The sequence below is a fragment of the Rattus norvegicus genome, chromosome X (genome assembly GCF_036323735.1).
Source record: "Rattus norvegicus strain BN/NHsdMcwi chromosome X, GRCr8, whole genome shotgun sequence".
Taxonomy (NCBI): Eukaryota; Metazoa; Chordata; class Mammalia; order Rodentia; family Muridae; genus Rattus; species Rattus norvegicus.
The window spans coordinates 113,647,745-113,670,526 of record NC_086039.1 but is presented as its reverse complement, the minus strand read 5'-3'; the positions used below and the strand labels follow the sequence as shown (position 1 = coordinate 113,670,526).

General features: G+C 40.4%; 1 protein-coding gene across 1 annotated transcript in view; it reads left to right on the top strand.

The window, feature by feature from the left end:
- Positions 1-466: 466 nt before the first annotated feature.
- Lhfpl1 (LHFPL tetraspan subfamily member 1) overlaps positions 467-22,782 on the top strand; it is a 57,861-nt gene continuing 35,545 nt past the window's right edge. The window contains exons 1-3 of the mRNA NM_181085.2: positions 467-620; positions 9,058-9,681; positions 22,211-22,309. Of these exons, the coding sequence (NP_851599.1) occupies positions 9,300-9,681; positions 22,211-22,309 (481 nt within the window). The 5' untranslated portion in view covers positions 467-620; positions 9,058-9,299. The remainder of the gene's footprint in view (positions 621-9,057; positions 9,682-22,210; positions 22,310-22,782) is intronic.

Below are 22,782 nucleotides of genomic sequence, written 5' to 3'. Positions count from 1 at the left end.
ACACACACACACACACACACACACACACACACACACAGAGGCAGAGAGGGAGGGGGGAGAAAGGGAGAAGGGGGAAGGTGGAGCGAAGTAAGGAGGGAGAGATAGAGATTAGAGGCAAACACACACACAGAGGAAGGGAGGGAAGGAGTGGAGTGAAGGAGGGAGGAAGGGAGGGAGAAGGGGAGAGAGAGAGAGGGAGAGAGGGAGAGAGAGGGAGAGGGAGAGGGAGAGGGAGAGGGAGAGGGAGAGGGAGAGAGAGAGAGAGAGAGAGAGAGAGAGAGAGAGAGAGAGAGAGAGAGAGAGAGAGAGAGAGAGAGAGAGAGAGCCGCAGCTGGGCTGTGGGTGGTGAGAGGGTGCCTGCTGAGCTGGTTTCTGCTTCAAGTGCCTGCATGTCAGAGGGTGAGTTTGAAGCCTCCAGCGTAGTTGGAGTTAATTCCCATTAAGCTGGACTCCTCCCCTCTCTCCCAAAGGTAAAGCAAGGTTTTCAGGCATCACTGCAAAGAGCAACTGGGAATCCCATCCCTGTCTGACAAGCTGTGAGAAGTTCTTATTTTTTCTCTCTCTTCTCAAATCTGAACCAGGCGAAAGGGAACAAGTCAATCAGCCTTCGTGGTTAGAAGGTAAATATTCAATTTGGCCAAATGCAACTGAAGCAGCTGGAAAAAATCCCTGCTTTGCTCTCCTTTTGCTCAGCCCTTCTTCCCTGCTTCCTTTCTCAGGCTTCCTTTCTCAGGCTTCCTGCTCTTTCATGTCAAAGAAGTTGTTTTTCTTCCCAAGGGCAGCCTGGTGTATTTTTACTTCCTCATAGTTGGTTGTTTGCATAGTCTAGGAGGGATCAGTTCTGGACTCCTATTTCATATTGACAAGGTTTGAAGACCTAAGGGTTAAGAGCAAGCTCCATTCCCCCAAGGGAGTTGGTAACCTGAGGAGAGGAAGGCAGACTTTCTCTGGGAGTAGAGGGAGGGATTGTGTTCTGACTTGTCTAACCAAGTCAAAATGGATCTGATTTCCCGATGTGGTAGGGCAATGTTTTAGACTCGCCTAAATTGAAACTACGGGGCTGAAACCAGAATGAGGTTAAACTGAAGTGCAGATGTTGAGATCAGTAGGGCTGAGTTAAAACATGGCATTCGTTTAGTAGCTCTAAGTTCCTACTATGTGCCACAAGTGATGGTTTACAAGGAAGCCAAAAGGTGTTAACTATTAATCCATGCTAAGAAAGAACACTTAGCTAAGTGGTTTTATTTTTATTTTTTGGTGGGAAAGAAAATTAAGAAATCCAGGAGCAACAACTGCTAGAGGGGTTTCAAGGAGACAGGATGGTGGTGGTAGTGGTGGTGGGTGTTTATTTTCTTCTCAGTAACATCAAGATTCATCTATCATTCAGTAATGCTGTTTTCATTGCTAGCATGGAGGATAATTGATACCAACTCTGTTGTTGTATAATATATGCCATGTATGCTATGTTTTATTTGCACTTCATGCCATTGTTTCCAGTTTGGATGAAACAGAAACCCAAAGGTTTGAAGTGATCTCCCTCCGTATTCACACCACTTTAAGGGGAAGATGTTAGGAGTCTGTGGCACATTTGACTCCAAGATCTTGCTCATTTCCACTAAATGAGTATCCCCTCAGTCCTGAGTTTCCATCAGAAAAATTGCAAATTCTCATGGACTCAAGTTCGATAAATCTGGGGAAGAGAGAGAGAGAGTACACAATTTTCTCCTTTGAAAGAGCATCTAAAGTGGTTTTTATGAAGGGGAGTTAGAGCTCCTAATTGAGAGACTTTTTTGATGTACCATGCTGCATCCTAGCTATTTCAAACTGAGTGCAAAACCATTTAGCCTGCCTTCTAGTTAGTTGTGGTGGCATTTTATTCTGAGGACCTGGAATGGAAGGTTCATTGCACAGCAAAAGTAGGTTGCAGTTATGACCCTAAAGGTGGTTGAAAATGCATGCCTTTCCAATCATTCATTCCCTTGTTGCTAGGCTTTACCCTTATCTTGAAAAAGCAACTGAGGGGCAGCTTTGAATTGCCTGATGATGTGTGGTAGATTCCCTACACAAGCAGACCACCATTGAAGCTAGGGTACTAGGATTCTGTGCAGCAAGATTCTTCCCCATTTGATAAAGCATAGATAAACAGGTGTACAGGAAGTGGCGTTTCAGGGTCAGAAGAAGCTCATATGAACTTTAGGGAATTCACCTGAGTTCCTGTATTTTTAATCTCAAACATTAGAGAAGGAGAATGGCCTAGTATTTAATGTAGCATTTTTGTTTATTTCCTCTGTTTTGTTTATGAACTCTCCCCTCCTCTGCATAGTTAACTTAGGTGACCCTCTAGGTTTTTGATTAAGTTGATTGAGTGTACTGCAAAGGTTCAGAGGCATGACTGTATCCAAACAACCACCACAAACGTCTACATTTTTGATTGCTTGGGTGGTTCTCTGTATCCACTTACTCTCTTGCTTCCTGGATTGAATCTCCTATTTACTTGTAATGATCTGTACCTTGGGATGATGAGATCCAATAAACAAACTAACCTAACCCATCTGGTTTTGCAAGTCTTACTATGACAGACAAAAAAGAGAAGGGATGGGTGAGGTGGGAAGCCCAGGAGACATCTCAGCAATTTTGAAAACTGAGGCCAAAATAGTGAGAGGTTCTTAGAGTCACAAAGGTATAAGTAGAGAATTAAGCCCATTGATGAACATCACCTTGAGAGAGAATCAAGAATAGAAGACCTTGGAACAGCTGTTATTGTAGAAGAGGAGAAACTTCAAAGAACATAAGCTGCAGAAAAGGTTGTCCGGAAATGACTTGGATATGGTTGTTTTGTTTCCCAAGGTTATATTTAAATGAGAAAGGTCTAGAATGGGTAGACTATGTCTGGTACCCACTCTGATTTAAGAGAATTATACCTCTTAGACACATATGTCTGCACATCTTGCTCATTTCCTAAGAAAATGTCAACACTGAGGAAGAGGTACATGTAAATGCTTGGCAGGTAGGCAGTACTCACTGCCTAGGAGCTGAGGAAAAAGATGTGTCCATATTTCTTTACTTACACCAATACCAATAAACCTCATATAAACATGTGTGCAGCCATTTTTGCTACAGCACCTGCAGCTCAGAGACTCTTTTGTCTTAATCCTGTTGCCCTTGGGAATCATTTTACTTATTTCTAACTCAGAATGTATACAAATGTTATAAGACCCCAAAGTGGCCCTACGTCAGGAGCGCCACCCACAGAGCACAGATTAACAGAGTGACTGCTGCAATACCAAGAGGGTATAAGGTTTTTTTAATCCATGTACATGGAGTTGCTCATCCATGCAGGGAGAGGCAACCCCGGACCCAAAAAGCACACAACTTTTATTCCTTACAGAGGACAGACTTCAACAACAGGGTTAGCTGGCCTATTCTCATTGGTGGTACACAGGACAAAGGATCTGGTCAGGTATTGGCTGGCCTGCTCAAGGGACTATTCATGGCTCAGTTGGTCACTTTCCTCATCCAGCCCTACACCTGGCCTTGGAGAATCACCGGGAAAGGGCTAAGTTGGCACGTGCTTTAGAAGGGGGGAGGAACTGGGTGGCTGGGCAGGGTCAAGATGTCATCTTGTGGTTGTTCTTGGAATCTACCTCAGGGAGGGGTAGGGGGAGCAGGATATGTTTTGGCTAGTTTCCATTAAGTCTGGTCACTCTGACCACCAAGACCTTGCTCCTGTATTCCCAGAACATCTTTCTTACAGCTTTGTTTCCTGCATCTACGAAACTTTATTTCTTCACAATGAGCTCTAATGGGAATGAAAAGATTGGTATCCTTCTATCAGGACTGGAGAAGAGAGGAGATAGGCAAAAGAGTTAGCTTATCTTTCCCACTGTGCAAAATGTAAGCAGAAAATGTTTCTAATTTAATTGATATTAACAACCCCCCCTCACACACACATCAAAGTAGGTCTATGTGAGAGCAAGAACCAAGAAAAATGTATGGCAATGGTTGGGAGAGAGAGAAGGAGAAAGGGTAGGGGGAGACACAAAGACAGAGAGACAGAAACCAAGAGGCTGAGAAACCTAGAGAGGTAGAGGTAGAGAGACAGAGATAGACAGAGAACTCAATTTGAGGGATGGAAAAATATACCAATAAAAGAACACATCATATCAAAATAAATTCTCTACCCATCAATGCTTGGCCAATGGGAACACTATGGTATTGCCTGGATTTTTAAAATGCAGTATGTCTGTAAGGCTAGCTATTTCAGGGACAGAGAAAGAGAAACAAAGTTGGCAGGGCATTAGGATACAATGAAGGATGGCATTGTATGCCATAGTTACTGGAGTAAGAATAAAGTGACTTAACCAGCTTCTGGGAATGAACTTGGACTTGGATTGCTTTAGGAGGCTGTCATAAAGGGGATTAGTCTATTGCAAGTAAAACTGGTTGCTAGACTGCGCTTAGTCACTGTGAACGTGTTCACATATTCCTCATGTGCATTCTGCCTTGCTGTGGGTAAGCTCAGCCCACTTTTATTAGTTCTCTTGAAAAAACAAATGAGCAACCAAACTCCTGCAACCTAGTCATTGACCTGGTAAGTCAAGAAGCCGTGATTTAGAGAGACATAAGACAAAATGTACACATCTCATCTTTCCAATAACGATTTTCTCAGCCAGTTTTAAGTTCATATCATGTGAGTCATGGAGAGATCCCATTAGGGCATTATCTGTGGCAGTGATTCTCAGCTTGCTGCCCATTGATGATGTTGGCTTACCATGACTCTAATACTAAATAATGGTGACCATCTCAATCCAGGTAGTTTTGGATTTTCTGAATTTGTCACAGAAAATCCCACATTCCAGAAAAACCTCTCAGGCCACTCTTTTTAAAAAAGATTTATTATTGCTATTTTTTAATTATTAACTTTACATCCCCCTTACTTCCTCCCTCCCAGTCACTCCCCCATCCTTCCCACCTCCCCCTCCCCTTCTCTGAACAGCATCCCCGCACCCCCCAGGGATTCATCAATCCTGGTGTTTCACATCTCTGCAAGTCTAGGTGCTTCCTCTCCCTTAGGCCAGAAAGGGCAGCCTAGCTAGTAGAACATAGCCCCACATTTATGCAGCAGCTTTTGGGATAGCTCCATTTGAGCTGTTCAGAACCCACATAAAGACCAAGCTGCACATCTGCTACATATGTGCGGGGAGGCCTAGGTCCAGCCCATGTATGTTCTTTGGTTGGTGGTTTAGACTCTGGAAGACCCAAGAATCCAGGTTAGTTGATTCTGTTGGTCTTTCTGTGGCGTCCTATCCCCTTTGTGGCCCACAATCCTTCCTCCTATTCTTCCATAAGAATCCCTAAGCGCCATCCATTGCTTGGCTGTGGGTGTCTGTATCTGTCTGAGTCAACTTCTGGGTGGAGCCTCTCAGAGGACAGCCATGCAAAACTGTCTGCAAGCATAACAGTGTATCGTTAATAGTGTCAGGGATTGATGCTTGCCCATGGGATGGTCTCAAGTTGGGCCGTTTATTGGCTGGCCTTTCCCTCAGTCTCTGCTTCATCCCCTGTGCCTGCATTTCTTGTAGACAGGATACATTTTGGGTCCAAAGTTTTGTGGGTGGGTTTGTTGTCTATATCACTCCACTGGGTTCCTTCCTGGCTACAAAAGGGCTCACACATCTTTTAAGGAAATTCAGTTTTAAAGGATTAATTTAAATTCTAAAATACATTGAGGTTTGTTTTTTAGCTAAATACATTTATATTAACATTTAAGGATTTTCTTTTCTCATTTTTGCATCAAGCATTTTTTATTGGACATTTTATTTATTTACATTTCAAATGTTATCCCCTTTCCCAGGTTCCCCTCCACAAACCACAAACTGCCTGTCCCATCCCCTCTTCCCCTGCTTCTCTGAGGGTGCTCCACATTTCACCCACCCACCCACTCACCCACTCCCACCTCACCACCCTGACATTCCCCTACACTGGGGCATCAAGCTTTCACAGGACCAAGGGCCTCTCCTCCCATTGATGCCACCTAAGTTCGTCCTTGGTTTGCAACACCATAGGAAGAATAACAATATCAATCAACTAGACCTCCAGAACTTCCAGGATATTATTTCTTACACGTGGTTTCAGAATTCCACTTTTGAAATGAAATCAAGGTGGTAATGATTGGTAGTATTATACTTCATTTAATAGCTTGATATTTCACAGATGAGGTCAGTGTTGTATTAGAATCATTCTCTCCCTGTCTATTATCATATATCTGAGAATGTGCCATGCTGCATAAACCACAATGGCTTTGAACTCCCAGTTTCATTGCCTTATTTTCTTCAGTACTGTGAGTTTGTGTGTGTACCACTATGCTGGGCTCTGTCCATGTCCTTCAATCATAGTCTGGAACTACTCACTGCCTCCTATTCTCTGCCATTCCCCCTAGTTGTCACGGTGCAACTTTGACCTCAAGATAATGATGTTGATGGGAGACATTAGTTCTGACTGCAAGTGCAGTACTTGAAGCAGCCCATGCTTTTGTCGTTATGTCTTGAGAAATGGGCATTCCTTTTAACTTCTCTGCCTTCCTTGTAATTATTCCCCCATTCTGAAATACTTTTGAAAATATGGATGTGAAATCATGGAAGCATTTTTTAAAAGATTTATTTATTGTATTTGTATGAGTACACTGTAGCTGTCTTCAGACACACCAGAAGAGGGCATTAGATCTCATTACAGATGGTTGTGAGAGACCATGTGGTTGTTGGGATTTGAACTCAGGACATCTGGAAGAACAGTCAGTGCTCTTAACCACTGAGCCATATTTCTAGCCCCACCATGGAAGCTTTTAAATATAATAACACAGGATGATACTATAATTTTGGGAGAGGGTAACACTACACAGGAAGAGAAGGTTGTAGGTATGGGAGTGAGAAATGATAACTTTTATTGAATCAATGTGTATCCTTGGGAAAGTCATTTGGCTTGTTGACCCCCAGTTTGCTTATTTGTAAATCTCCATTTACAAATTACTTTTCATGAAAATCTAAGAAGATTTCTGTGCACAGCAAATGGAATAATGGGTCCAGAAAATGTTGGGGTAATGATGCCAGTAGCTGTTTCCTAGCTTTTCCTTTCTCCCCATCTGGTCTAGGTATCTTCATTAGGAAAGAAGTCCACCATGGGGCATTGACTGTGCATTTCATATTCCTACAAACTCCAACCTAACAATCAGATGCATTACCTCATTGTGGTAAAGCATACCTGACTTCTAACAGCAATTATTCAAAGCAGTTCCACTCTTTCCCCCACTAGCCTTCAATCCCTCACCACATCTTTTTTTTCATTCTTCCAACTCTCAGGCAAAACCTCGTCCTCAGGGGACCAGATCATGGTAGTATCTTTTCAAACCTTAACATTCCAGAGTAAGCACCTGCAATTTATGATCTCAACTCTCTTCCTGCATGAAAACACACAGCTTAAAATACATATGTATCGAGAAGGGAATTGTGATGGAGTGAAAACAGAGTATAATACTGGGAAAAAATAACTAGACTCTGGTTTGTCTTATGTATTTCACTAGCTTTTTACTCTGGGGTAAAGAACTTCCTTCTCATATTCACATCTGAGAAATGATGGGGGAAGTGTAAGTTAGCATTGAGCGGTCCCTGCACTCTGGTCTAGTAATCATCAGATCAGGTTTCTGGTTCCGGTGTGTCTGGTTACTAACTGTGACTGGAAAAAGAATCACTTCCTGCTTTCCTGAGCCAAACTCACCCATATGTAAAGCCAGAAGACCAGATTAACTGATTCATGAATGCTTCTGCCAATCTTGGAGTTTGATGATCTTTTAAAAAGACCTTCATTAAGCAATCATGAATTGTAATTCCTACTCTGTGCCAATCACTATTTGATCATGCTTATAAAATCACTTACAGCTATATCCTGAGACCCCCAAATACAGTTGATGTTTGCTCCTGTTGGTTTCCAAAATTTGTATTATAGTAGTCTCATACAGGTAGTCTATGACACTCCCTGTGATTTGGGTCCTCAATTTTCAATATCACTACTTATAACTCTAAACAGTAGTGGTGAATGAGAGAGAAGTTTCTGAAACATTCCACCATCTGCTTGCTAGTGACAGTTAACAGTGCTTTCATCAAGCTGCAGTATGCTCTTTAGCTGCATTAGTAGAGAAACTAGCCAGAAAGCAAAGGCAAGTTAATGGATTGGAAAGGAAGTGGTTGATTTTTGACAGAGGAAATCTGGGAAAGCCATTTGTGAACTGGATTGAGGATACTAGCACTGGAAAGCCAGTATCTAAGATTACTTGTTCCAAAGGGGATCTGGAAATCTGGAAAGGCCCACGTGTGTGTGTGTGTGTGTGTGTGTGTGTGTGTGTGTGTGTGTGTGTGTGTGTGTGTTCCCTCTTCAGAGAAAGACTGTTGTTAAAATATTTCTGGAAGATGAGAAGCTTTCTTAGCTGTATCCAGCAAGGAGTGTCGATGATTCTTCGGTAGTTTGTCTAGGTGTAAGTGCTGTTATAGGTGTGAGTGTTGTTATAGGTGTGAGTGCTGTTATAGGTGTGAGTGCTGTTATAGGTGTGAGTGCTGTTATAAACGGTGTGAGTGCTGTTATAGGTGTGAGTGCTGACTGGTAAGTTACTCCTCAGCTTTTTTGTGGGAAGTGACTCAGTGATGGATGTAGGATGCACAAATAGACAACTTTTATCCTCCCAGTTTCGCTTTGGTATTTCTGTGAAAAGCACATACATGATTGGTCATTCTAAGCCAAAATGAAACATCTTAAACTGCCCTCTTACCTCTTAAATGGGGTAAGGGGCGAGTCTGTTGACTTGTCTAACTTTTTACTTTATGAAATAAACTGATTCACAAAATCATTCATCTGGGTCTCGGGGACTCTTGGGACAGCATTCCTTTCAGACTCCCTTCTCATGACCAGTTCCATACTGTGTTTCAAACATTGTAAGCTAGCTAGCTGATTGGGTTCCACTTGGGTTGCCATAGCACTCACTAATTCAACTCTGTGACTCTTCTATTGCAGCCTAGCAACTATAGAACTCTGAACTAGGCAGAAGTAAAGGATGACGGAAAGCAATAGCCCACAGAGACCCAAATGACATTTCAGAGAATGAGCTCTTCAAGAAGCAAGAGCCATACAGCACACCTGTGAGTTCCAGGACCGGCCAACCAGATGAAAACAGCCCAGTGGAGCCTACATCGTAACTTGTTTCTTGCTGCTGTGAACCATCTCATTTCCCCATCCTTGCACAGAAACCTGAGACCATGAGGAGCAGCCTTACTCTGGTAGGCACCTTCTGGGCCTTCCTGTCCCTAGTTACTGCTGTGGCCAGTTCTACCAGTTACTTCCTCCCTTACTGGCTGTTTGGATCACAGCTCGGAAAGCCAGTATCGTTCAGCACGTTCAGGAGATGCAACTACCCTGTGCGGGGAGACGGGCACAATCTGATCATGGTGGAAGAATGTGGACGCTATGCCAGCTTCGCCGCCATACCAAGCCTGGCGTGGCAGATGTGCACGGTGGTGACAGGTGCTGGCTGTGCTCTGTTGCTCCTGGTGGCATTGGCTGCTGTCCTAGGATGCTGCATGGAAGAACTCATCTCTAGAATGATGGGGCGTTGCATGGGAGCTGCACAGTTTGTAGGAGGTAAGATTGTCCTGGGAATGGAGTAGGATGTGGAAATTTGGAGTGATGGAAGTAGAACCATGGTATTATGGAAAAATATACTCTTACCTCTGATATGATCTTTGAGTCTAAGGCTATGAATGACAATTTCCTTGAAATTCACTGAGAATTCACAGAAAAATACAATAGTAGATAGAATTGATATCAATGTCCCTTTTTAATCACCTAGAAGGTGTCCACTTCATAATATTGTCTAAAATAGATGTCAATGTAGAAGAGAAATGAACAGTGATCAGTAGAGGTGTGAGGTGAGATAAAGGAGACCAGACAATAGTCATGAAAATACAGTTGAGTAGGAAGAATACATTCTGGTTCTATAGTGCTGTATAGAGACTGTAGCCAATAGCATTTCATTGTCTAAATATAAAAACTCAAATGACAAGATCTTTAGTTCTTCTAGTTATATGTCAGTTAACAATAAAGTAATACCAAAAAGAAAACATATTTCACTACAGTCTATGTAATGTAACAGTTTTGAATGTAACAAAATTATTTAAAAAGACTATTATCCATTTTGCCTTCCAATAACAATAATACTGTAGTATATTACTACTCCCACAGAAAGGTGAGGTCTATGAACTTTACTCATTAGTAGTTATCTCAGAGGACAGTGATCAGATAAACATATACACAGATGATAAAATACCAATCATCACCACTAAAGAAATACACCACTAATAGTAAGATGCTAATTATTTTCTAAACAGGCAACACATGACTACTTTTTGGTCTATTTCGAAGGCTCTCCTCATACGGTGACCATTAAGTAAGTATGCCCAGCTTTTTAGTGGCTCTGATATACCCTATTTTGTCTTTTGTCTTTTTCAGGCTCCTCTTCATTTTAGGGCAGTTTTGTCCTAGATTGCAGGTAGAGGGAGGGTAGTCTAAGAAAGTGCAAAAGGCAAAGCTGGACAGATTACAGGAAGGCAAGGAGATTAGGTTAATTTCAACCAAGAATAAAAAGTAAGTTTCGATAGGAAAATGCATATAAATCTTTGTGCTATCATCCATGGGACATTAGAAAAACTGCTGGTAAAACTCACTGCTGAAGTTTGTTGATATAAGTTTTGGAATCCTCATCTGAGTAGATTATTTTTATTAACATTACAGTATTGTGGTGAGAAAGGCCAGGAGACTTGGATTCCACTTGTTTTATGACATGGATCTATGCCTGTCTGTACAAATGATAATGAATTTTTCTATGCTTCACTTCACCTGAACATATTCCCTGGAAATGCGATTCATCTCTGCATTTTCACTCCTCTCTCCAGTGACTGACTGCATTTAGCTGTTCTTGGAGTGAGATTGAAAGTAATTGCCTCTGTCCATCATGGCAATCTTACTCCAAGAACAGCTAAATGCAGTCCTATATCCTCTTTCCCATAAAGGGCATTTGTTACATCTGGAGAAATTTTAGTCATTAAAATTCAGGAAAAATGCCACTGAGAAGCCCCTGGTTTTCTAGTTCCTTCTTATTTGGATTCACTGCACATCTTTCACATATGCGTTATCATTTTATTTGCACATGCATCTTAATTTTTCTACTTTTTTCAGATAAAGATGTTCTAGAAAAAAATTTTGGTAGGTGTCTACACTGGTAGAAACAAGTTATTAATTTCTCAAAGGAAGTTCCATGAGTATCACAAATAAGCATTTGGCTCACTTTTTATGTTTGTGGGTGGGCTGAAGTTAACCCACCATGTCCTTGAATATAATTCTTCGGAAAGTGAAACTTGGCTGCTAAGAGACAAGATGTTTCCTATCTGTTTGAATAATGTGAACATATGAGACTTGGGTTAGTTTCACAACAGGGTTTCTCTGTGTAGTCCTGACAGTCCCTGGATCTGGCTCTGTAGAGCAGGTTACTCTCCAACTCATGGAGATCTGTCTGCCTCTGTCTCTTGAGGCCTGGGCTTAAAGGCATGCATCACCATGCCCTGCCATTTCTAGACTATTTATGCTTATTATGTCCCAAGCACCCATCACTTCTATGTGACAACTTTGCTTCACTTGAATCTCTAAGAGCATCCAGATGAACGTTAGGAAGATACAAGTGGCAGAAAGTAGGACAGTAGTAGCAACAGCCTCTACAAACTGCAGTGCTAGCAACATTTCCTCTAAGCCCCTCTGAAACTTTTATAATATTTTAGGTTCTCTGTATAATTAATGCATCTTTCCTGATCTCATCTAAAAGATCTAGAAATTTGAAGGAACATTTTAAAGCAAGATGTAAAGTGACAATGGGGATTTTGACATTTTCTAGCTGTCTGGAATAAAATTTTAGCTAGGCGACAGATATTGTTTGAGAGGAAGTCAGAAGTGACTCCCATTTGGGCATCAAATGACTCGGCCAACCTATATTCCCTAAGACCCTTGTTCATAGGCATATAGTTTCAATGTTTACATCCAGGTGAGTATCTTTAAAATCAAGAATAAAAATGGCATCTTCAGTAGTCTTAGAAAGGGCAAATGAGGTTAGACGTAATGTAAAAAGCTTCTCAACAGGGAAGAGAACAATCAGAAAGCTAATAGCATGAGAGAAAATTCTTTGTCAGCTCTACTTCAGACAAGGAGGTAATATCTAGACTCTACAAAGACCTGAAAAAAGAAACACACATTCATACACACAGATATCTGTCAATCAATAAGAAAGGACTAGGCAGTTCTCAAAAGAAGAAACACAAATGGCCAATGAATATTTTAAAGTGGTCAACATCCGTAGTCATCAGTTAATGCAAATTAAAATTGATTTGGAAGTCCATCTCTCCCAGTGACAATGGCTATCATCAAAAAATATGACACACATGTTGATGATGATGTGGGAAAAGAAGAAATCTTATGCATTCCTAGCAGGAGGATAGACTGCTGAACCTACTATGGAAATAAGCTTAGAATTTTTTCAAAAATATAATAATAAGAAATACCATATGACCTAGCTGTACTGGTATTGAGCATACACCTACAGGACTATAGTTCTACTTCAGGGACACATGTATATCCTTGTTTACCCCTGGACTGAAAAGAAAATCAGTTTGTATCGCTATCAACAGATGATTCGGTAATGGAAATATGGGTATGTCCACACAACAAAATTTTACTTGACTGTACTTAAAAAAGAAATAATGAAAATTTCAGAAAAATAAATAGATTTTGAATTTACATTAAGTGAGATAGCCCAAATTCAGAGATACAGATGCTGCAAGTTCTCTCAGTTGCAGAATATATGTATATGTATACACACACACACACACACACACACACACACACACACATACACACACATACACACATCACATCACACATGGATGTGGGAATGTAGTTCATGAAATGAAAAAGATGACAAGAAGAAAGGGAGTGGGAAAGAGGTGCTGAGGTGGGAGGGAGGGCAAGTGAACACATGTGACCTGGAGTTGGAAAGACTCTCAGAGGTGGAAGAGTACAAGGCTGCGGGTAAGCAGAGGAGAAGAGTATACAAAGATCCACATGAATTATGTTTGAAGACAATGTAATGAAACAGAATACTTTGGATGCTAGTTTAAGGAGAGAAAGAGTAAGCATATGTGGTCAGGATTATCCCCAGACAGAGGAATGATATTGGAACAGACTGCTAGACCTCTGCAGTTTCCCTGTCTGTAATCAGTCAGAAAGCAGTGACTGTTAACGTTGTGTCCCATGAGAAAGAATGGTGAGCCGTGCTTTGGTTTACCAGATTTTTTAAGATTCACTTGGCATTTGACCACTTCTGTCTCTTCAGAACATTTGAGTCAGATCTTGAGAGAAAAGGGCTTCAACAGTGTCAGGAAAGTAACCAAAAGCCGTATTTGATGCTCCATGGATAGTAGACAGACTGACAGACAGACAGACAACTAGATAGACAGATAGATAGACAGATAGATAGATAGCCAGATAGCCAGATAGATAGCCAGATAGATAGCCAGATAGATAGATAAGAAGATTAAGAGCTGCGGAGTTCAATTTGTGCTTCTCGTGCAGCCAGGGGAAATTGATTTTGTTCCCTAAGCCTCACTGCTTCTCGGCAGCTAGTGCATTAACCGAAATATATCAGGGGAGGAGCCAATTTGTTTCAGGCCTGGATTATCTCTGCCAGACCCCAAACCACTGAAGAGATGGAAGATCCATTAAGAAACCCCTCCTCCCTCCCCTGCCTGACTCTTGTTCCCTGGTTTGGCAGCTGCCCACAGAGATGAGTGGTGGGAAGTGGGAGAGACAGGAAGAAATACAGAGCTGCTGGCCTGACTCATACTCAGCAAGGTGACCTGATGGGGCCCTTGGGTCCCATTTGTTCCACCTGCAACTGATCCAGCTGGCCAGGCTGGGGTCCAGAGAGTCTTCCACTGGGGCCTCTGTGCCCTGTTACAACCAGGGAAGGAAACATCTGGCCAGGAGATTATTTCAACACTGGGGATGCTGAGGTTTTCAGGCAGCTGGCCCTCAGTCCCCAAGAAAACGATCATTATTCCCACTCCCCTGTGTATATAAATGCAAGATGTTTGTGAATTATCTTTTCTCTTCAGTGAGAACTAAACAAAGAGGTAAAAGGTGAGAAGTAAATGTAAGGGACTTCTTGGCAGGAAAAAAAGTGTAAGATGTTGGATCAGGTTACTCGAGGAAAGCCAAGAATCTTTCTAGAACAGAGAATGTATTGGAATCACCTGGAATGCTGAGAAGAACATGAACTCTCCCACTCTCCAGTTTATTTTTCCATTTTGATATATACAGCAACAGGTGGAAAGCTGCATGGTAAAAATAAATATTCCCAGTGGCTCTGATGTGGAGCCTTTCCAAAACCCAAAAGCAATCCATTGCCCTGGATATATACTTTTTGTTAAAGGGATAGAATTGAACACATCAAGACAGTCACCGGTGCATATATGCGTGTCAGCTCACAATATTACATGCTCTGAGCTGAATCAGTGTTGGCACTGAAGGCAGATAAGGGAGAAATCAATCTCAGGAATGATACCATCTCTCGAAACCATTATCTTTCAATACATGTGTACAGCGTTCAGTGACCACACCAGGGCAATGAACAGTTCCATCATCTCAAACATTTTATCATTTACTTTGGATGAAAATGTTTCATACATTGCTTATTTTGAAACATAATGTACTTATTAAATTTACTGTGAAGTTATTGTCACACTAGTATACAATAGGGTAACACACACACACACACACACACACACACACACACAGAGTCGGTAGATGAACCCAGGTTGCCATGTTTAGCTTCAATTGCCCTTACCTGCTGCACCATCTCAAGAGTCAACCGATGTTTTAAATTTTTCCTTGTTTCCCTTTTAAAAAGAAATTCTATTCCACTGATTTGCAGAGCAGGTCACGCACCATATGCATATGAAGTACCTATTGTGTTTGTCGACACACTTAGATTCTTGATTGCTTCCGCTATGACCAGAGCCCTGGTGATCTATTTTTCACACTTTCCCTAGGATGGTTTAGTTTTAAACATATACCTACCACATGTTTCAAACATGCATAACCCAGAACTACAATAGTACAGAGGATGCTGAACCATTCTGTGTATTCCAATCTCATTCTCAGGCCGCCATTGTAAACAGTTTAGTACAACCTAAAAGTGTTTAAGGAAGTTATCTCATTTTTGTTCATAGAATTGTTTCTTTCTGTAACTACTTCTGCCTGAAAATATTTGCTCATTGCTCAAAAGCCAGATCCAATTCAGTGTCTCTAAGTGAAGATTTCATTGAATTTTCACCATCTCTAGAAAATATAAACTACCCTATAGCTGTGAAAGAGAATTTCAGGACAAATGAATTGGGGAGAAGAACTAGAAGGAAAACATACATCATATATATATATATGTGTATATATATATAATGATATATATATTCTGTTATAGCAAGTTGAACGCACACACATATATATATTTATATATATATACATATGCATACATATTTCTTAGAGTCATGTTTCCTAGAGTTATGTTTATCTTGAGGTTGATGTAAGAGAAATAAGCTGAACAAGGCAATAACATTGAGCACCACCTTTGGTTTTGTTTAGAGTAGTACACTCAAGCCCCGTAACTATCTTAATTGGAAAGGCAAGGGACTTGATAGTGCTGGAACTTGTAACAAGGTGGCTATTCACTTACAAATGGGGAAGAGGGATGAAGCAGTTTTGCCATAGCCAGTGAGAAGGCTAATACTTTTCAGAAATAAGCATCAGGCACCGACCTATTGAGGATATGTTCTGGAAGGAGGGTTTTATAGCTGTTGGGCCACAGGAAACAGTTATTCTGGGTGCCTAGAGAATCTGGACAGAAGTTAAATTAGTTGAAGGGAGGGTTTCATGTTATTTGAGATTTGCCACCTGAGAGGGCTTGTTCTGATGTTGCTGTTGCTGCAATGTCTGAAACTGATCAACACAGGTCTCTGTGTGGTCACTGAAAGGAATTCAAATTACAGTAATACATTTGGACCATTGTGTATTAGCAGCTACATTAGAAGGGGAACAGACGAAGGGACATTAGATGGTGAGATGGTGGGCCACTGGACATTTTCTTTGTCTAGTAGGAGAGAGGAATGATAGTCATACCTTCCAACAGGCTTTCTCTGTGGCAAATGAGACTATGTTGGAACAGACTACTACTACTACTACTACCATTACTATTTCTTCTCATTCTTCTTCTTTTTCTCCTTTTTTCCTTCTCTTTCTCCAACCCCTTTTGCTTCTCCCTTCTCCTCCTCTTCCTTGTCTTCCTCCTTGTCCTTGGTCTTGTCCTTGTCTCTTTTTCTAGATAGTTTCTTAGTATGTATTATGTACTGGGCTGAAACTTGCTCTGTAGAACATGGTAGCCTTGAACTCACAGAAGTCAACCTGCCTCTTCCTACTGAGTGCTGGGATTAAACATGTTCACCAGCATACCCAGTATAGGCAGAACTCTTATGGTTAGAAAGTCAGTAAATGTAGGAGTTAGCAAGATCACACTGTAGTAGTGCAAGCCAGAACTGTAGCTCATACGTGGCAGGCCTGGGATTTGAAACTAGTTTTTTCCCCTGTTACCAGGTCACCTGCTTTTACAACTATAATTGTTTTGGGGTATTTATTTGTTTGTTTTGTTTTGTCTTTTTCTTTAGTGTTGCTACCAAAAGCAGGTACATCTATATCACAGGAAGTTTTAAGAATGTATATTCTTGGGCTACAGCTAAACACCTTGTGATAAAACCCAACACTCTGCATGTCTTTCTGCTAATAACTGTAAAGTTATTATATATAAAATACAATGAGAATAGCATCTCTCCTTTATTCTACCTTTAGACCCCTTCCTTCCTTGTGTAGCTGTCCATTTACATTTTGTCCTATTTGGTATCTCATATAAAGGAAAAAATGTGCTATTTGTCTTTCTGGGTCTGGTTTATTGGGTGTCTCCTAATGGCATCTACTTCATTGTGTGTGAATGTGCTATGTTTTCTTTGTTTGTTCATCTGTTGAGAGAAGCATCTAGACTGTTTCCATAGCTTGGCTATTGTGAATACTGCTGCAACCAATCAGGGGTGTGCATGTATCTCTGTAATATGATGATTTAGAATCCTTCATGTGTATAGCCAAATGCACGTTTTTATTTTAGCTTATCTTTCATTTTTCTTTTAAATTATTATGTTAAAATTTATGCACTATATGTTTTGATCATGTACTTCTCCGCACTCCACTTCTCCTAGGTCCTTCCCTACTCCCTATCCACTCAACTTCATATTCTTTCTCTCTTTCAAAGAATTCTACAAAGGCAAAGACACAAATCAAAATTAACCAAAATGAAACAAGACAAAAATATCAAGTGTACACTTTTAATCAGTTGTCACTCTCTTATAAAGTTGCAGGTTCCAGCACTGGCAAGTGGCTTCCCTCTTGCTAGTTACCATCCCAAATAAACAAGGACAACTGTTGGAGGCAAATCTAATTAAAGAAGAATTGTCCTGTGATTTCATTTTTCCTTTTGAATGTATCTTCCCAGGACAAATTTTTCTAGCTATAATATTTTCTCTATATTGAGAAATATAATCTCTATATTGAGAAAAAGAATCAGTCACGAGTCAAATAGATGCATGAAGTGTGTATACATTCTATTATACTTAGCATCTAATAGGCAGTACAAGGGATGGGTATGGAGACAGTAATTTGAGTAGAACATGGGTGTGTGTTGGGAAAGGACCTATGCTTCACAGAGACACCTGCTTCATCACTAGGTACCTCTACACCACTGCAAGATAATGCCTTCAATTGGGCAGTTTCTTGTGGAGTAATGGTCAGCATTTTAGCTTTTCAGCCATTATGAAGACCAAGTGAGGAAGCAATTAGAGGAGGACTATGGTCAGAAATTGGCAGAGGAGCTACAGGGAAAGACAGTTGTTTATTAATAACAAATCTTGGTTGAGTACTTTAAATATCTGCCACTTGGGTTGGGGATTTAGCTCAGTGGTAGAGCGCTTGCCTAGCAAGCACAAGGCCTTGGGTTCGGTCCCCAGCTCCGAAAAAAAAAATATCTGCCACTTGATATTTATTCATCTCATTGGCCAATGAAATGTCTTCATTGGATATGCTATTGTTATTCTTCCTATTTTAAAATGGAGGTAACTGAGGCAGAAAGAGATATAGAGTAGCTTGTTGAAAGTCAGGTGGACTTCAACTGAGTTCTTGGCAGATTCCAGAACATGTTCTCCTAAGCCATGTTATTCTCTCTGTTCAGATCTTACACATTCACATTTCCTAAGGCAGTCACTGTTGAAAAATGAATTCTAGAAAAATAGCACCTGTGAGGGCTGATGTTTTTATTTAAATTAGAAACTTTCTGCCAATGATTAGCTAAATAATCCTGTGAATGAAGGCATACTATCTAAAGGTCTTCTACTATGCAGGATTTTATGACAGGAGGGCTTGGAGGGTAGATAGTGAGAAGGAAAGTGGTATGAGAACTGTACTTATATATGATGTTCTCAAAATAAAAAATACCAAATGAATTAAAAAATAAACACAATGTCTTAGAAAAGATATTATGATTATAACAGATATTCATAATTGTCTGCCAACGTGGCTGAGGAAGTTCCTTTAGAAGGCTGCCTACTTTTAGAGATTATGGGAAAAGTCATTGTGTCTTTCTTTGTCTGCCTGTATTCCTGCCTTCCTTCCTGTATTGCTTGCTTCTTTCTTTCCTTCCTTCCTAGTGTCTGTTTCTCTGTCTTTTTCTCTCTATCTGTCTGTCTCTGTCTCTGTTTCTGTCCCTGTCTCTCTGTCTCTGTCTCCCTCCCTCCCCCTCCCATCTGTTTTCTTTAGAATAGGACCATATTCTATAGCTAAAGTTGTCCTGTCCTTGTAGCCCAAGCTACATAGTCATTCTGATCTTCCTGTCTCAGACTCCAAAGCTCTAGGGTTAGCAAGAGCCACCACACCCAGCTTCTTTTATTTATTTATTTATTTATTTATTTATTTATTTATTTATTTATTTATTTATTTATTTATTTTTAGACAAGTGAAGTTTAATTATTTGCTATCCAAGTGCTTCCCACAGAGATGCTACAGATTTGTGTAAATAAATAGATAAACAAGTAAATTCTTTGACAGTGTTCTTCACTCAAGCTTCCAGAAATAATGATATACTTCAGTGCAAATATCTTATTTGCACTTCTAAGATTTGATAGTTTTAAAGCCTCTAACTACACATATGAGGAGCATTATACAAACTGAGCACATTACTTTTAAGAATATATGTGCGTTGGTGTATATTCATAATAAATAAAAATAAGGTGCCAAAAATTTAAAAGAGAACAAAAGGCAGGATATGTAAAGGTTACTAGAGGGGAAGGAATGAAAGAAATAATGTAATAATATTATAAATTCAAAAGTAAAAGAAAAATTTGTTAAAAAATTATGTATTCTTTTCACCATATTTTAGTTTGGTTTACTATTTTTTTTTTATTAACTTGAGTATTTCTTGTATACATTTACAGTGTTATTCCCTTTCCCGGTTTCCGAGCAAACATCCCCCTCCCCCCTCCCCTTCTTTATGGGTGCTCCCCTCCCCATCCTCCCCCCATTGCCGCCCTCCCCCCAACAATCTAGTTCACTGGGGGTTCAGTCTTAGCAGGACCCAGGGCTTCCCCTTCCACTGAATACCCAGCTTCTTAGTCTTTAGTAATTATTCCTATTGTAACAAGAAAGGACTCAATTTTCCTTTGCACTTTTGTCTCTACCCACGGTGTGTACTCTGAATTATTTCATATCACCACATTTCAGTTTATCGAGGGTGAAAAGGAAGGGTATTGTTCAATTGCCACTGGATGAATTCCAAAGTCTAGAAAGGTCTCTGAGTGACTAGTTTCATTTCCTGGAAAAGTATAAGACAGATAAGAATGTTTTCTAATTTTAAGTGTTCCATTGGAGGGGGGCGGGGCTAAGCATTAATTTAGTTTCCAAAGTTCTTCTCACTATGCATCAAGAAAAGTTCTTTTATCCATTTTTAAAACATTTTTTTTTGCTATACGTTAAGATCTTTCATTTCTCTTAAAGCATCACTGGGTACAGGGAAAAGTTGATTGCCATATGCCAGACAAACTCAGTTGCTCAATTAAAGTACCTTGTCAGGCAAATTAGGCCTTTTGGACTTCCCTAGGATGTCTATGATGAAGAATGAGAAGTGAAAGTGAAATGAAGCCGGATGTCCTTGAGGTGGCCTTTCCGTCACTGTCCAGCTCCATCCAGGACTCAGGACTTGCAAATTTGACATTTAGTCACCACTGCTCACACATCTGCTTCCATGTTTTGGTGTCCATGCTTCCTGCCAGCACATACTTTACAGGTGGTCTTGAAATCAGGATATATGAAATCGGGACCAGACATCTACCTAGAAGAAGTGGCTTCTATTTTCTTAAACTTTATTGACAATAAAGGGATTTGTCTCATAATCTCATATTCCTGCCATTGTTCTCCTCTAGCTGCTTGCTCTACCAATTGCTTTGCCAATCCAGATTGGGATCATAAATTGTGGCTTTAGCTTTATAGAAACTTGATTCTCCCACCTGCTCTGCTCTTTGGTTTTTTTTTTCTCCATGTCTGTGCTATCTGCTAATTATGTTAGCATTTCTCTGTTTTGTTTTCTCTTGCCTACTTGTCTTTTCTTCATATTTTAAGGACAGGATCTCCCTAAGTTGTCAGGCTAGTCTCTTGAACATGCCATGTAACCCAACATAATCCTCCTGGTTAGGTTCCCAAATACCGAGATTAGCATCCTGCACCAGCATGCATTGTATGTTTCTTAGTTAAAAGTTTCAGAAGTAAAAATCTAGTCCTGCTTTTCTTGAGGTCTGGCTACTATGGCACCCAGAACTGGCTAGCAAGTAAATCTGGTTGCATTTAGTGTCATGTGGCAATATGTGTTCCAAGTCACTGTAGCTCAAGTCCTGGCAGTGTCCTGTGTTATAAAATGTGAGTCAGGTGCTCCTAGAACAGAATGGTTGTGGGTAAACACAGACTTGTAACTATGGTTTTTACAGTAAGATTATAATTAAAATTGCATAGAATTTCCCTCTAATGACCAAAATGCTTATGCCAATGGGAGATAAGCAAATGGGGCTGTATTAATTCCTTCTTTTTTCTGTGAATAGCCTACAACAGCTTAAGAATGCTCACTTCCACTCACAATGAGAAGCTGTTACACTGAGAACTCCCCTCCAAGTGGTGAGTGGGGTATGAGGCCACACTGCACATTCAGTCAGGAAGCAGAAAGCGATGAATGCCTCTATTCTTACTTTCTCCTCTTTACTTGCGCTAGCACGCTGATGCACAGAATGCTGTGCTCTACATCTGGGTCTCTTCCTATCTCAGTTACTTCCCTGGAAATGGCCACATAGACATGCCCAGAGATGGACCATTTAGTTTGACTCTCAATCCCTCCAAGTTGACCATCAAAATTAGCCATTACAGGGACATAGATGACAAAGGACGGAAAAGGGCTTGGATTTAGGTTATAAGAATATTTTGAAAAAGAGAGACTATGGTGCTCTATTTACCACATGAAGCCTCCTCAACATATATGCAGTTTGTAGGTCTGTTCAGTAGCTTCACAGTTTGCCAAAATAGGTCTCATAGTGACACCCTGTGTGAAAAACAAAAACTGGCTATAAGAGTAAAATTGTATTTATATATCTATGTATCTACCTATGTATCTATGTATCTACCTATGTATCTACCTATGTATGTATGTATGTATGTATGTATGTATGTATGTATGTATCCATCTGTCTCAATCCATGACCTAGTGTATGACACAGTGATCCTGTTGAATTGACAGTATGATAGATTTGAAACATTTTAGAATAAAAAGGTAGGTGTCAGGCCTTAGTTGGAAGGCAGAATTTAATGTGAAGCACCCCAGGGCAGATGTTGGGACAACAGGAAAACTGCTCTACTTTTCTCCCTCTGCCTGTGCTTTTCTTTCCAGGGCTGCTGATAAGCTCAGGCTGCGCATTATATCCTTTAGGCTGGAACAGCCCAGAGGTAATGCAGACGTGTGGGAATGTCTCCAATCAATTTCAGTTAGGTAAGGCGGCATGGCCAGAATGGCAGTGTTGGTTTATGGGCAAATTGGCTTCAAATGCTTACCTCTCGGGCGGTCCTCTGTGAATAATGGCACTTGCCTGCATATGTCCTGCTGTCAGCTTGTGGGAGGTGGCATGTTTGTCTGAGTTCTTTTGCCTTTTTTAACTTGTAGGGGTTGGCTTTAAAATTGCCCTCTGTTAAGTCCCTCTCTATGTGATTTATACATTTTTTATCTACGTTCTTTCGGCCAGTGTAGAGAACCTAACTATATTAGAATTATGTGGCCTGTAGAAACATTTTTGGTCTGTGTTATTTTTTATCATTTACCTGAGGAGGAAAATAAAAGAATGAGACAGAAAAAGAGAGATTCATTCTCAGAATTCATACTCTTTCTTGCTTTCCTTTGTGTGTAGGATAGAGGAGAGTAAAAGCAATGTTTATAATAATTAAGTGTTTATGAGCATTTATTATAAT